This window comes from Hyla sarda, chromosome 4 (genome assembly GCF_029499605.1).
Source record: "Hyla sarda isolate aHylSar1 chromosome 4, aHylSar1.hap1, whole genome shotgun sequence".
Taxonomy (NCBI): Eukaryota; Metazoa; Chordata; class Amphibia; order Anura; family Hylidae; genus Hyla; species Hyla sarda.
In genome coordinates this window covers 135,107,284-135,123,308 of record NC_079192.1, presented here as the reverse complement: position 1 = coordinate 135,123,308, position 16,025 = coordinate 135,107,284, and the positions used below count along the sequence as shown (strand labels likewise).

Sequence of the window (16,025 nt, the reverse complement as noted above, 5' to 3'; positions counted from 1 at the left end):
TGCGGCATACCACGGTTAAAGATCCGGTCAGATCTTTTTTTTGGTTTTTCTCCCCCTCCCCCCTTTTCAATCTCTTTATCAGTAAGCCGGTATAGCTGGCGCAGGGGTATGGCAGAAGGTGTAAGCCGTACTCTCTACCGAGCATTCTTAAGAATGCTATATGTTAAGTTAGTATGTTTTGTGAAATGCCCATTGAATAAAAATATTTCAAAGGACATGTGGGTTGCTTGGTTATGTTTGAATATTCATGAATGCTTCTTTTTCTTCCTGCCCAGAGTTTTCCATTGGGAGTTTACTCCAAAACTAAAAAAAAAAACAGGTTTCATCAGGTATGACGCTGCGTTTGGCTTCGCTGAACTGTAAAGGGTTAAACTCTCCGATCAAGAGGTCCAAGGTATGGAATGAAGCAGTAGACTTAAAAGCAGATATATTGTGTTTACAGGAAACACACGTTGCAGCAAAAGACACCTTTAGACTGAGTCACAAACTGTTTCCTGTAATTTATCAAGCCCCAGCTCCAGGGAAAAAGGGAGGTGTGGCATTAATTATTAATAAGTCAATACAAATAGTAGACCCTGTGGTGGATTGTGACAAAGATGGGAGATATGTGATTCTTGAATGTCACATTAACAGGGTCCGGTATGTACTTATAGGAGTATATGCCCCGAACCGTAACCAAAATCGGTTTTTAAAAGCGGTACTCCGTAAAGTGTCTTTCTCTGCCAGAGATAGAGTAGTAATCATGGGAGATTTCAATCAAACTATTTGGCCTTCCGTGGACTCAACATCTAAAATATCATGTAGAGAACCAACGCTAATAAGCAAGTCTATCACACAGTTTGATCTATTTGATATCTGGACGATTAAACATCCCACAGAAAAAGATTTCACGTATTACTCACATGTACATAAAGTATATACGCGTATAGACTTTTTTCTCATTAATAGGACCCTCTTAGACTCAGTAGTATCAACTGAAATAAACACTATAGCATGGTCTGACCATGCCCCAATTACCTTGACACTGCAGGGTACTGGATTAACTCCTTCAGTTAGGCCATGGAGAGCAAACTCCCACATTATTTACAAAGAAGAATATAGAAGATCGCTAGCTTCCTTTATTGATACCTTTTTTGAAGTTAATCGTAACTCAGTTAGTTCTATCTCTATGCTCTGGTGTGCATAAGTCTGACGACATATCATATAAAAGAAACCAAAGCAAAGAGAAGAGCATTAATGGTAGAGCTAGCGGATCTCCATAGACAGAATAAAAATTCTTACAGTAGTGTTATAGCAACCCGTATATCAAACATTACATCTGAACTACATGATATGGATCTTTATAAAATAAACAGAATATTAAAAAATAAAAAATTAGATAATTATTACCTAGCTAACAGACCAGGAAGGCATTTAGCCAGGCAAATTAAAACTAAAAGCAAACAGGTAAAAATTACATATATAACACTAACTAATGGCAAAAGAATTTATGACCCCAAAAGTATAGCAAATGCCTTCGCAGATTACTATGAGCAGCTATATAATTTAAATAAAGACTTAGAAATGACACAGCCCACCCTTGAAACAATTAATCAATTCTTATCCAAAACACCCTTACCACAACTTACTGAGGAACAGAAATTGAGTTTGGGGGCTCCATTTACGAAAGAGGAAGTAGCGAGACAGATACACAAATTAAAGATAGCCAAGTCACCGGGCCCGGATGGTCTGATAAATTAAATTTATAAATTACACACATTTAAATTGACTCCAGTCCTTACTGAGCTCTGCAACGAAATTTTAAACACAGGTGTAGTGATGAAAGAGATGTTGGAGGCCTCAGTAATCCTAATTCCAAAGGAAGGGAAAGACGTTTCACTTACATCCAATTACAGACCCATATCACTCCTGAATGAAGACATAAAAATATATGCTAAATTACTAACAGACAGACTAGGACCACTTTTACCAGGCCTGATCCATGTAGATCAGGGAGGGTTTATTAAGGGCAGACAAACGACAGATGGGATTAAACGTATACTGGACCTTATTGATGGGGTGGGGTGCGGTCGGATGCCTTCTCTTCTGTTGGGATTGGATGGGGAGAAGGCATTCGACCGCATACACTGGGGCTATTTGCGTTCAGTAATGGAGGGGTTTGGTCTGCCAACGGGGGTTATAACAGCAATTATGGCCCTATATTCTACCCCCAATGCAAAAGTGCGGGCTGAGGGAGTAATCTCTAGAGCTTTCCATATCACTAATGGCACGAGACAGGGGTGCCCCCTGTCCCCCCTGCTCTTCGTCCTAGCAATAGAACCATTGGCGGAGCAGGTGCGGAGGGCGGGGGGGGATACGGGGCATCCCAGTGGGGGCAAAAGACCACCGGATAAGCCTTTTCGCAGATGACATATTGATAACCTGTACAGACCCACTTATCTCTATGAAAACCGTATTGGAGCTGCTAGAAAATTTTAGTAAAGTGAGTTTTTATAAACTTAACTCAACAAAGTCAGTGGCCCTTATGTTAAACATTGATAAAGAAACTAGAAGATGTTTGGAGGAAAATGACCCATTTATATGGACAGAAGACATGATAACCTACTTAGGTATAAAACTGGGGCCCTCAACACATCAATCATTGAAAATAAATATAAACTCATTGATATCCCAATTAAAATTAGACATTGTAGCCTATTCCAGATTTCCAGTTTCTTGGTTGGGGAGAATATCAATAGTCAAAATGATGTTACTTCCCAAAATCTTATATATCTTTCGTAATTTGCCAATTAAAATACCTAAGAAATCAATCACAGTTCTCCAACAATTACTGCAAAGATTTATTTGGAAAAATAAGAAACCAAGAACCTCCGCTAAAATATTATATCGCCCAATTAAAGAGGGAGGATTGGGTTGCCCAAACCTTTTAAAATATTACTATGCGTCCTTACTAACTCAGGTTCAGAGACTATGGCACAATGAAACTGAGATGCATTGGGTAGCTTTAGAAGCACAGATGATGGGGGGCATACCCCCCAATCTAATTTTGTGGGAAACAGCTTTAACAAACAAGAAATTGGGACCTAACATTGCTACTATTACCGCGAGTATGGAAGCTTGGAAATATGTGTTACATCACCAAATTCTAAACCCCTGTATATTGGAGGATGTCCCAATGGCGGCAATCCAACACTTCATACCATCAACAGATTTTTCCGGTTGGCTAAACAAAGGTATTTTTAAACTAGGAGATATTGTGTAGAGTGGAGGGTTGCTGCCATTTAAACAAATCTCCCAAAAATTTGAAATACCATCAAAAGATTTTTTTAAATACCTTCAGTTAAAGCATTGTGTCTCCTCCTTTAATTGGGGAGTCGGGGTGAAGTCAATATATAATGAATATTTTTTTTAATACTAAAGGAGGTAGGGGTGGGATATCTAGAGCCTATAAGGCTCTGCAACAAATGGACCTCCAAATAAAGATGAGTTTTCAGGTTAAATGGGAAGTTGATTTGGGTCACCCTATTTCTGATGAAACCTGGACTGGCCTTTTCCTTACCCCAATAAAGGTTTCACATTGTGTTTCCCATTTGGAATCATCACGTAAATTGTTATATAGATGGTACCTGACCCCAGTTAAGTTATCTAGGTTTAGTTCAAGTAATTCCCCGACTTGTTGGCGGTGTAACGTGGGGATCGGCACATTAAAACATATATGGTGGGACTGTCCTTGTATAAAAAGGTTATGGGCGGAAATATACCAATTACAGAGACAATTGAGCGGAGAGGATACAAACGTCATTTGGGGGCCAGGTCTAGCGCTCCTGTCAATGGGTTTGGATCAATTACCATTAAAACAGTCTGTAATAGTTTTCCATACTCTAGCTACAACAAGAGACGCAATCGCAAGCTATTGAAGAAGCCAAGACCTCCCAAATACATCTCTTATAATCAGATCACTTAAACGAAGATGTATTATGGAGAAATTAAGATTAGATAAGTTTGCAAAGAATAAATCGAAGGATAAGTGGCGGGAGATTTGGGAATATTTTGGAAACCAGGTGAATAACTTGGGGTAACTCCCAAATATCAAAGATCAAATGGAACTCTGGGCATGATTGGAAGAAAGAAGCAGTGTGAAGGTTAGGAAGGGAGGTGTGTGATTAAAGGGGAAGAGATGGAATTGTTTTATTTTGTTTTATTTATTTTTATTTTTGTGTTTTTTGTTTTTGTTTAGAATGTCTACAGTATGCATACGTGTGAAAACAAAGACAGGCGGGGAAGGCAAAAACATATAACTTTAAAAAGGCAAACTTCCCTGGGCAGAGGGCTGCACTACAGGACATAGACTGGGGGGAGGTGTTCTCAAATAATGATACAGAAGGTAAATGGGACATCTTTAAATCAACTCTAAATAACTATACAGCTAAATATATACCAAAGGGGAACAAATATAAACGATTAAAACTAAATCATACATGGCTGACAAATTATGTTAAAAGAGCAATAAACAACAAAAAAATAGCATTCAAAAATTACAAATCTGATGGGTCAGCTATAACATTTAGCCCCTTAAGGACTGAGCCCTTTCTCACCTTAAGGACTCGGCCATTTTTTGCAATTCTGACCACTGTCACTTTAAACATTAATAACTCTGGAAGACTTTAGTTATCATTCTGATTCCGAGATTGTTTTTTCGTGACATATTCTACTTTAATATTGTGGTAAAATTTTGTGGTAACTTGCATCCTTTCTTGGTGAAAAATCCCAAAATTTGATGAAAAATTTGAACATTTAGCATTTTTCTAACTTTGAAGCTCTCTGCTTGTAAGGAAAATGGATATTCCAAATAATTTTTTTTTAATTCACATATACAATATGTCTACTTTATGTTTGCAACATAAAATTGACGTGTTTTTACTTTTGGAAGACATCAGAGGGCTTCAAAGTTCAGCGGCAATTTTCCAATTTTTCACAAAATTTTGAAACTCTTTTTTTCAGGGACCAGTTCAGGTTTGAAGTGGATTTGAAGGGTCACCCCACAAGTGATTCACGACTTTTGCATATGTAAAAAAGAAAAAAAAAATTCCCAAAAATCCTTGGTTTCCCAAAAGTTTTACATTTTTAAAAAGGGTAATAGCAGAAAATACCCCCCAAAATTTGAAGCCCAATTTCTCCCGATTCAGAAAACACCCCATATGGGGGTGAAAAGTGCTCTGCTGGCGCACTACAGGTCTCAGAAGAGAAGGAGTCACATTTGGCTTTTTGAAAGGAAATTTTGCTCTGGGGGCATGCCGCATTTAGGAAGCCCCTATGGTGCCAGAACAGCAAAAAAAAAAAAAAAAAAAACACATGGCATACTATTTTGGAAACTAGACCCCTCGGGGAACGTAACATGGGGTTAAGTGAACCTTAATACCCCACAGGTGTTTCACGACTTTTGCATATGTAAAAAAAAAAAAATTATTTTTACCTAAAATGCCTCTTTTCCCAAAAATTTTACATTTTTAAAAAGGGTAACAGCAGAAAATACCCCCCAAAATTTGTAACACAATTTCTCCCGAGTACGGTGATACCCCATATGTGACCCTAAACTGTTGCCTTGAAATACGACAGGGCTCCAAAGTGAGAGCGCCATGCCCATTTGAGGCCTAAATTAGAGACTTGCATAGGGGTGGACATGGGGGTATTCTACGCCAGTGATTTCCAAACAGGGGGCCTACAGCTGTTGTAAAACTCCCAGCATGCCTAGACAGTCAGTGGCTGTCTGGTAATACTGAGAGTAGTTGTTTTGCAACAGCTGGAGGCTCCGTTTTGGAAACAGTGGCGTACCAGACGTTTTTCATTTTTATTGGGGAGGGGAGGGGAGCTGTGTAGGGGTATGTGTATATGTAGTGTTTTTTACTTTTTATTTTATTATGTGTTAGTGTAGTGTAGTGTTTTTAGGGTACAGTCGCACGGACTGGGGTTCACAGTAATTTCTCGCTGGCAGTTTGAGCTGCGGCAGAAAATTTGCCACAGCTCAAACTTGCAGCCGGATACTTACTGTAAACCTCCGCCCATGTGAGTGTACCCTGTACATTCACATTGGGGGGGGGGGGGGGGGGGGGGGGCATCCAGCTGTTGCAAAACTACAACTCCCAGCATGTACGGTCTATCAGTGCATGCTGGGAGTTGTAGTTTTGCAACAGCTGGAGGCACACTGGTTGTGAAACACCGAGTTTGGTAACAAACTCAGTGTTTTGCAACCAGTGTGCCTTCAGCTGTTGCAAAAGCTACAACATCCAGCATATACGGACAGCGGAAGGGCATGCTGGGTCTTGTAGTTATGCAACAGCTGGAGACACACTGGTTTGCTACATAACTCAGTGTGCCTTCAGCTGTTGCAAAACTACAACTCTCAGCAGTCACCAACAGCCAACGGGCATGCTGGGAGTTGTAGTTATGCAACCAGCAGATGCACCACTACAACTCCCAGTATGCACTTTAGCTGTTTGTGCAAGCTGGGAGTTGTAGTTACACAACAGCTGAAGGTACACTTTTCCATAGAAAAAATGTGCCTCCAGCTGTTGCAAAACTATAAGTCCCAGCATGCCCATAAGGGCATGCTGGGAGTTGTGGTGGTCTGACTCCTACTGTTGCATAACTACAGCTCCCAGCATGCCCTTTTTGCATGCTGGGAGCTGTTGCTAAGCAACGATCCACGCCGCGCAGGTCAGTCCCTCGTCGCCGCCACCGCTGCTCCTGGGGCCCCGATCCCAACATTCACGCCGGGGATCGGGGTCCCCCGCACCCGCCCACGTCCTCCGGAAGAGGGGCGGAGCGGGTTGCGGGAGTGACACCCGCAGCAGGCGCCCTGATTGGTCGGCCGGCCGATGAATCAGGGTGATCGTGAGGTGGCACCAGTGCCACCTCACCCCTGCTGGCTATGGCTGTTCGGGGCTGTCAGAGACGGCCCCGAACAGCCTGTAATTCCAGGTCACTGGAGACCCGATTGACCCGGAATCTGCCGCAGATCGCTGGACTGAATTGTCCAGCGATCTGCGGCCATCACCGACATGGGAGGTCATCATGACCCCCCTGGGCGATATGCCCCGATGCCTGCTGAACGAGGCAGGCATCGGGCACCGGCTCCCCTCCAGCTAGCGGCGGGGGGCTGGGATTTGACAGGACTCGGAAAAGGGGCTGTTTGAGTACGTCCTGCGCCCTTAAGGGGTTAAACAGTACAAAGAGCTTAATAAAATCTGTAAAAATGTAATAAAAACAGCAAAAAGTCAAAATGAGAGACAGGTGGCCAAAGAAAGCAAAACTAATCCTAAATATTTTTTTAGATATATAAATGCAAAAAAAAACAAGAACAGAGCATGTAGGACCCCTTAATAATGATAATGGGGAGGTTGTCACAGGCGATAAAGAGAAAGCGGAGTTACTGAATGGGTTCTTTAGTTCTGTATATACTAGGGAAGAAGGAGGAGCTGACATTGGCCAGGTCAGTGCTGGTAACACATCATATAATGTACTGAACTGGCTTAATGTAGAGATGGTACAAGGTAAGTTAAGTAAAGTAAATGTAACCAAATCTCCAGGGCCAGATGGATTGCACCCAAGAGTTCTTATAGAGGCAAGTTCAGTAATATCTGTACCCTTATTCATGATATTTAGAGATTCTCTGGTGTCTGGTATTGTGCCAAGGGACTGGCGAAAGGCGAATGTGGTACCAATCTTCAAGATGGGCTCTAGGTCTTCGCCAGGCAATTATAGACCGGTAAGTTTAACGTGCATTGTGGGTAAATTGTTTGAAGGACTTATAAGGGATTACATACAGGAAAACATAGGGGATAATTGTATTATAAGTGTTAGCCAGCATGGGTTTACTAAGGATAGAAGTTGTCAAACCAATCTAATTTGCTTTTATGAAGAGGTGAGTAGAAGCCTTGACAGAGGAATGGCTGTGGATATAGTGTTTCTGGATTTTGCTAAAGGGTTTGATACTGTCCCTCATAGACGTCTGACAGGTAAGTTAAGGTCTTTGGGTTTGGAAATTTTAGTTTGTAAGGGGATTGAACACTGGCTCATGGATTGTACCCAGAGAGTGGTGGTCAATGATTCGTACTCTGATTGGTCCCCGGTTATTAGTGGTGTACCCCAAGGTTCTGTACTGGGCCCACTGCTGTTTAATTTATTTATCAATGATATAGAGGATGGTATTAACAGCTCTGTTTCTATCTTTGCAGATGACACCAAGCTTTGTAGCACGGTACAGTCTATAGAGGATGTTCATAAGTTACAAGATGACTTGGATAGACTAAGTGTCTGGGCATCCACTTGGCAAATGAGGTTCAATGTGGATAAATGTAAAGTTATGCATCTGGGTACTAATAACATGCATGCGTCATATGTCTTAGGGGGGTTTAAACTGGCAGAGTCACTGGTAGAGAAGGATCTGGGTGTACTTGTAGATCACAGACTACAGAATAGCATGCAATGTCAGGCTGCTGCTTCCAAAGCCAGCAGGATATTGTCATGTATCAAAAGAGGCATGGACTCAAGGGACAGGGACATAATACTCCCCCTTTATAAAGCATTGGTACGGCCTCATCTGGAATATGCTGTTCAGTTTTGGTCACCTGTCCATAAAAGGGACACTGTGGAGCTGGAAAGGGTGCAGAGACGCGCGACTAAACTAATATGGGGCATGGAACATCTTAGCTATGAGGAGCGATTAAAGGAGTTACAATTGTTTATGATAAACATATATAAGTATATTAATGGCCCATACAAAAAATATGGAGAAAAACTGTTCCAGGTTAAACCTCCCCCCCCAAAGGACGAGGGGGCACTCCCTCCGTCTGGAGAAGAAAAAGTTTAGTCTCAAGGGGCGACACGCCTTCTTTACCATGAGAACTGTGAACTTATGGAACAGTCTACCTCAGGAACTGGTCACAGCAGGAAAAATTAACAGCTTTAAAACAGGATTAGATACATTCCTGGAACAAAATAACATTAATGCTTATGAAGAAATATAAAATCCCATCCCTTCCCCAATATCGCGCCACACCCCTACCCTTCAATTCCCTGGTTGAACTTGATGGACATATGTCTTTTTCCGACCGTACTAACTATGTAACTATGATATGTATGAGCAATAATTGTATTTGGAAAATAACAATAAAAATATATAAAAACGAAGATCCGGTCAGAAAACCGGATACTGTGCAAAAATGAGCCGACCGGAGTCACTGTTTAACTCCGGTCAACTCACTGAAATGAATAAGATACGGGCCGGGGCCCCCAGTCGGATCCGATTCCCGTACTGTAAAAACGTAGTGTGAACCCAGCCATAGCTGTGTGAATGCCGCCTGCTGGTGCAAGACTGCAATATCCTGGCATGACCAGAGATAGCACACTATGGTATTTCCACTAAGGTATTTTTACATTACGACCACTGTGCAGATGAAAGTGCACCACAAACTGGTAAGTGAATCGGTATCAATGGATCCTCTGATCATTAATCACAGCCAGGCGAAGCGCTTGGCAGCGCCTTTCACTGCCCAGCTTGGCTCTTAATGCAGAAGATGGGCTCCCCAGATTATAATGAAACTGGACTGAGCACCAGCATGGGGAGTGAAGCTGGCTAACACGTGGCTATAACTAAAAATCGGAGGGGATCTCAGCACTGAGAGCTGACTGATCTTAATTTTTACATGCCTGTGCAAAATGTCAGAAGTTAATTTAAATTACAATAACACTTCTACAAACACTTCTAAAAAATCTACAACACAAAAACAAAATAGAATCGGTCAGCTGAACACACTAATGCTAGCTATTTGTGGCCCATTTCTAAACACTATTCAATGTTTGGGCAAGCATCTGGTTACATGCTTAGCTATTGTTGGCTGCATATATAATGTACCAGCTTTGCCATTAACTATTTGTTTATAAAAGGCACAGATAATCCAATAAAGATGTTACATTTTTTTGTCTTACCTCACATATCTGTAAATTTGGGATAACATTTATGACATATAATGACATATATGACATAATATGAGGAAAATTTTCTGTTAATACAAAAACTTCAGTAAAAATATTCTCTGTATTCCTGCTTACTCCTTTCCCACATAGACAGGTAGAAGATCAACAGGAGAAAAAGACAACATAACCTTGTATGCCTTTAAATCCGTTTAACTTTCTGGAGCCAGTTGATATATAAAAAAAAGTTTTTTCCTGATTAACCCCTTTAAGGTAAACTATTGTGTTGTGGGGGGAGCTGCCTACAAATGTGGGGGGAGCTGCCTACTATTGTGGGGGAACTGCATACAAATGTGGGAAAAACTGCTGACCTAATGTGGGGGGAGCTGCCTACAAATGTGGGGGAGCTGCCTACTAATGTGGGGGAACTGCTACTAATGTGGGGGAGCTGCCTACTAATGTGGGGTAACTGCTGACCTAATGTGGGGTAACTCCCGACCTATTGTGGGGGAGCTGCCTACTATTGTGGGGGAACTATACTGCCTACCTAATGTGGGGGAACATGATGCCTACCTAATGTGGGGGGAACTACAAGGTACCGTACATCGCGGTAGGAGGGGTAGTCTTATATGGCGAGTATATCCCAAACTCTATATTTTAACTTTAAAAGTTGGGGGTCGTCTTATACGCCGGCATATACGGTACTGCAAAGTGGAAATTGAAAGTTGCTTAGGTAAGGCTGTTTGCAACTTTATGCGTACCCACAAAAGTCACAAAAGAAGTGATAAACACTATGATAAATGTCCCCCATTATATTTTTAAAACACTACGATAAATGTCCCCCATTATATTTTTTTTTATAGTTCTGACATTTACGCATGGAGCAATATCAAATATGAAGTGTTTTTTGTTTGGTTTTTTTTTTGTTTGTTTTTAATGAAGGTGACTTATATTTTTATTAGGGGGGCTTTAATATATTTTTAAAAACATACTTTACACTTTTTAAGTCCATTATTAGATTGCTATGTACTGTTCAGTACTGTGTAATATCATAGTACTAATTAGTACTATTGGCGATCATCTTCCCGCATGCCAGAGGAACCAGGAGACCATAGGTGGCCATTTTCTCTCATTGGACCCCGGTGATTACACTGTGGGCTCCGTTAAGCACACCCAAATTATCATTTTCCCCTCTGGGGAATGTTACCAGAGCTAATTACATGACAGTGGGCTCAGCCTATCACTGGCCGGGGCGGGACATCGTTCCGGCCAGTGATAGGCTGACGGCTGTCCGACGTTCCCGTCCCCAGCGTCTAGCCGACGTAAATGAATTACAGTTTATTTTCTTTATCTTTTGCAGCCCGGGCATAGCGATACAGCACACAGCAGTGGTCTCAAACCTGCGGACCTCCAGCTGTTGCAAAACTACAACTCCCAGCATGCCCGGACAGCCGTTGGCTTTCCGGGCATGCTGGGAGTTGTAGTTTTGCCACATCTGGAGGTCTGCAGGTTGGAGACCACTGGCGTACAGTATAGAGTTCCAGCACCCGGCGGCCCCCAACAAAGAGGAGGAGGGCAGTGCTTGCGGGTGACATATGTGAGTAGTACCCCGCTGGGCTGATAATTAATTGGGGGGGCGGCAGAACAGTGCAGGCGGATAACATATGATTAGTTCCCTGATGTGGGGACAGCGCTGCGCTGGGCTGATAATACATTCCCGAGGCGGAGGGGCCCAACTGGTATTGCAGTATGGGGGAAAATGCATATCGTGCAGCCCAAAAAATTAGGTATCCGGTATGAACTGGTATACCGCACAGCCCTAATGCCCGGCAGTGCGACGGCTGTCAGAAGATAACGGGAGAAAAATTTGTGCTTGCAATGTCTTTTTTCTCCCGCTATCTTCTGGCTGTGCCCGTTATGCCTCCCGTTGGGCTCAGTCACACTAACGACCGTTAAAGGCAACAACATTTTTTTTACATTTAAAAAAAGAAAAAAAAGAAAGCCTTAACGGCGCTTTGTGGCAGAGCCCAGCGGCAGTGAGAAAGTTTTTTTATTTTTCGCCCAATGCCATTGTGTGAGGGCTTATTTCTGGAGGGACAAGCTGCACTTTTTATTGGTACCATATTTCCCCCCCTTTTTGGACCAAAATTTGCAGTTTTTGCATTTTTTTACGGCGTTCACCGTGCAGGATAAATACCATTATCGTCTTATTGTACAAGTCATTACAGACATGGCAATATATATTATGTATAGGTTAGGGCGTTTTAAATTTTTTAGGTGATAATATAGGGTTTTATTTGGAAAGAGGCCTTTATTTTAATTTTTTTACACTAAAACCTTCTATATTAAGACATTTTTCACTTTTTACAGGTTATACTATTCTGCAGTACATCTGTACTGCAGCACAGTATAACAGTCAGCACTACACTGACTAACAGCCTGTGTGATCCAGCCTATGGCTGGACCCAACAGGCTGCCATACTAGGCAGACAGGAGGCCATCAGCTGGCGTCCTGCTCCCATGGCAACCAACAGGATCCCACGATCGCCTCGCGGGATCGCCATTGTTGGACAGGGGGAGCCCCCTCCCCCTGTCAACCCCATAGATTCCATGATCAGGACTGATCAAGGCATCTATGGGGATAATGCTGCCGATTGCGATCCCGGTCTCGGCAGCTGCAGCGGAACACGGTCTCAGCAGCTGCAGACTTAAAAGGCAATTTGCATAAATCCCATTGACTTTAATTAAAGCTATGCAAACAACCTAGCCCCATGAGCTACGCTGTTCACAAACCTCCCAGAGGAGCTGTATAACCACCCTTTAAGAACAGTACAGTAATATTAGGTGTTGTTCTTTGTATTTTTTTTTATTAATTAATTTATTTTTTTATATAACTTTTTCCATTCCATAAATACAATCCACTAAGAAAAATAAAATTTCAATATTGCATTAATAAAGACCACATAAGTTCCCTAACCCCCTCCTCATGTACACCTTCACCCACCTTACAGATATTTTGAGAGAATTATATTTATCTAAAGGGAAACTGACAGGTTGTTCACCTATGCTGAACCAAATGCACTGGGCTATAGTGAGGGTGAGCAGGAGTACAAAGAGCTAAAACTTACAGAAACTGGTTCAGCCATTTCGAAGATATGGCCCCTGTTGCTTTATAGCTTAATCTGTTCAGTGTGCAATGGGGACGGCGAGCCGACTTTCCGCGCTTCCCTGTCTCCATTCTCTATTTCCACCTATCTTATGCATAGTAATTTTCTTGAGCCAGCAGCCACGTGAGCGCTCTGCTCATTTTAGTAGAGCATGGGTGCCACTACTTCATTACACCCGGAAATCAAGTGTAGCAAGGCTTCAGTAGAGCCAGTTCTTTGGGCATTTAAGTTTTGGCATGATTTTTGGGCGTAGTGAGGGTGCAGCGCTTGCGCCTGTTTACAGAACAACTACAGTATCTCATGACAACTGCTTTTTATTCCTTATTCTACCACCTCCTAAAACACATGCCTTTATGTGACATGAGGAATATGTAAAAACATAAGTGCTAGAATTAAAAGACATTCAAATGTTCATTTAAAAGTACTTGAACTGATATGGATAGCTGACAGGAGATGTACTGCAGCAAAAATCCCAAAGGAAGGAAAGGATTTCCCCCCAATTTTAATATAGCTTAACCAATGTATCCAATTAAATCATGAAGGGAAGGAATTTTTCTGACTTAGAAGGTAATGTAGAGGGCCCAGATGGTTGTCAGATACAAAAGAAATACTGCAAACCAATTCAACATTGCATGTGTTGAAACGCAAAACAGCTAACAGAATCCCTTAAGAAAAATAGACAATTTAACTCACAGCTAGTATGCATAATAATTTTAAGACAATGTTTTGTAATGATGATTGAATTGACTTTTACAGACAAGAAACTGTATATATCAAGCAATAAATAATACTCACTGCATATTTAAACTTCTCATTGTAATCACGATTATTGGCTTTCACTCGTCGTTCCTCCTCTACAATAGAAAAAACATGTGTAAGCTGTTGCCACCTACAGATACACTAGTAATGATTAAAAAGTAAACCAAGGGTCTGGACCACACAGCGGCAGCTGCCTGTGCTTGGAATGTGCCAGCATTTCACATCATACCACCTGACTACCAGATTTAGTACCTTGTACATTTATAAGCTCCTTTCATGCATAGGTTCAATTACAAGTAAGCATTCTTTCTTAACAAAAGCTTGAAAAACCTTCTAATAACAACCAGCAAATGACATCTGCCTAACAAATAAATGCTTGCACTTTTTTCTTGCATTGGGTTTTTTATTTGTACATCTGGAGTAATCCTTGTTATTCATACTAAAGCTGTCCAGACACTAGGTACAAATCAAATGATTGTGCCGATAACAGGTGGGTCAGCCCATGACCTACTGCCTACTGAACTTTACCAAATGGCAAATTTTAGGGGGAAAGATGTGTCGGGCATTTTGAATTTCAACATGCTGTGCCCTTTGTTTCTTAGGGAGACAAGCTGCTGCATAAAAGAAATCTAAGACGGCCATCACACCCCTTCCATATATATGAATGGAGGGGGCGTGGCGTGACGTCATGTCCCGGAAACCCGGAGGTTTCCAAAACTAGAGACGCAGTCCCCACATAGAATGCGGGTGCTGCAGGGAGATCGCGGGGGGTTCCAGCAGCGGGCCCCCATGCGATTTGACATTTTATCCCCTATCCTTTGGATAGGAGATAAAATGTTTTTGCCCGGAATACACCTTTAACGCCCTGAGGGCCAATGAAGTGAACGTATGCCCTGGTGCAAAGGTACTTCGTGCACCAGGACGAACATTTACGTCCTATGCATGACTGTGAGCATCAGAGCGGTGCTCGCGTCATCCATGGCAGGTTTTGGCTTCTATCAGCAGTTGGTGACATGCCGGTAAAGGCAGACATCAGCGATTGCGCTCCTCCCCTCGTGACATCGCGGCCCGTCCCCTTAATGCAAGTCTATGGCAGGGGGCGTGACGACCGCCACACCCCCTCCCATAGACTTGTATTGAGGGGGCGGGCCGTGACGTCACGAGGGGCTGGTCCATGACGTAACGATGCTCCGGCCCCTATATTGCCCGTCATTATGTGCAGAGCGAACTCGCTCTGCGCAGTAATGATAGCGCGGTGCCGCAGCGGTGATCCCCGGGGTCCCTAGCAGGGGGACCGCAGCGATCTGACATCTTATCCCCTATCCTTTGGATAGGGGATAAGATGTCTGGGGGCGGAGTACCCCTTTAAGGTGAAAAAGGGCTGCGTCCTTAAGGGGTTAAGCATTAATAACTCTGGGATGCTTTTACTTTTCATTTCGATCCAGAGAATAATTTTTCCGTGACATAGTCTACTTTATGTCAGTGGTAAATTTTTGTAGATACTTGCATCACTTCTTGTTGAAAAATTCCAAAATTTTATGAAAAAATGTTACATTTAGCATTTTTCTAACTTTGAAACTCTCTGCTTTTAAGTAAAATAGATATTCCAAATAAATGATATATTGATTCACATATACAATATGTCTCCTTTATGTTTGCATCATAAAGTTGACATGTTTTTATTTTTGGAAGACCTCAGAAGGCTTCAAAGTTAAGCAGCAATTTCCAATATTTCACAACATTTTCAAAATCGATCGGAAATACACCACAAATGACCCCATTATAAAAACTGCACCCCTCAAAGTATTCAAAATGACATTCAGTAAGTGTGTTAACCCTTTATGTGTTTAACAAGAATAGCGGCAAAGTGAAGGAGAGAATTGAAAATCTTACTTTTTTACACTCTCATCTTCTTGTAGACCCAGTTTTTGGATTTTGACAAGGGGTAAAAAGGAGAGAAATCTTCCTAAAATTTGTAACCCAATTTCTCTCGAGTAAGGAAATACCTCATATGTGTACGTCAAGTGCTCTGTGGATGCACTACAAGACTCAGAAGGGAAGGAGCGACAATGGGATTTTGGAGAGTGAGTTTTTCTGAAATGGGTTTTGGGGGGCATGTCACATTTC

General features: G+C 42.0%; 2 protein-coding genes across 7 annotated transcripts in view; one reads left to right on the top strand and one right to left on the bottom strand.

Annotated features, from left to right (window-relative positions):
- The window catches only part of AFG2B (AFG2 AAA ATPase homolog B), a 287,286-nt gene that overhangs the window by 6,222 nt on the left and 265,039 nt on the right, over positions 1 to 16,025 (top strand). The gene's annotated exons all lie outside the window — the stretch shown is intronic.
- Positions 1 to 16,025, bottom strand: part of ATP8B4 (ATPase phospholipid transporting 8B4 (putative)) — a 517,140-nt gene that overhangs the window by 438,030 nt on the left and 63,085 nt on the right. For all 6 annotated transcript variants that reach the window (XM_056572217.1, XM_056572215.1, XM_056572212.1 and 3 more), the window contains exon 4: positions 13,935 to 13,993. In XM_056572217.1, the coding sequence (XP_056428192.1) occupies positions 13,935 to 13,993 (59 nt within the window). The remainder of the gene's footprint in view (positions 1 to 13,934; positions 13,994 to 16,025) is intronic.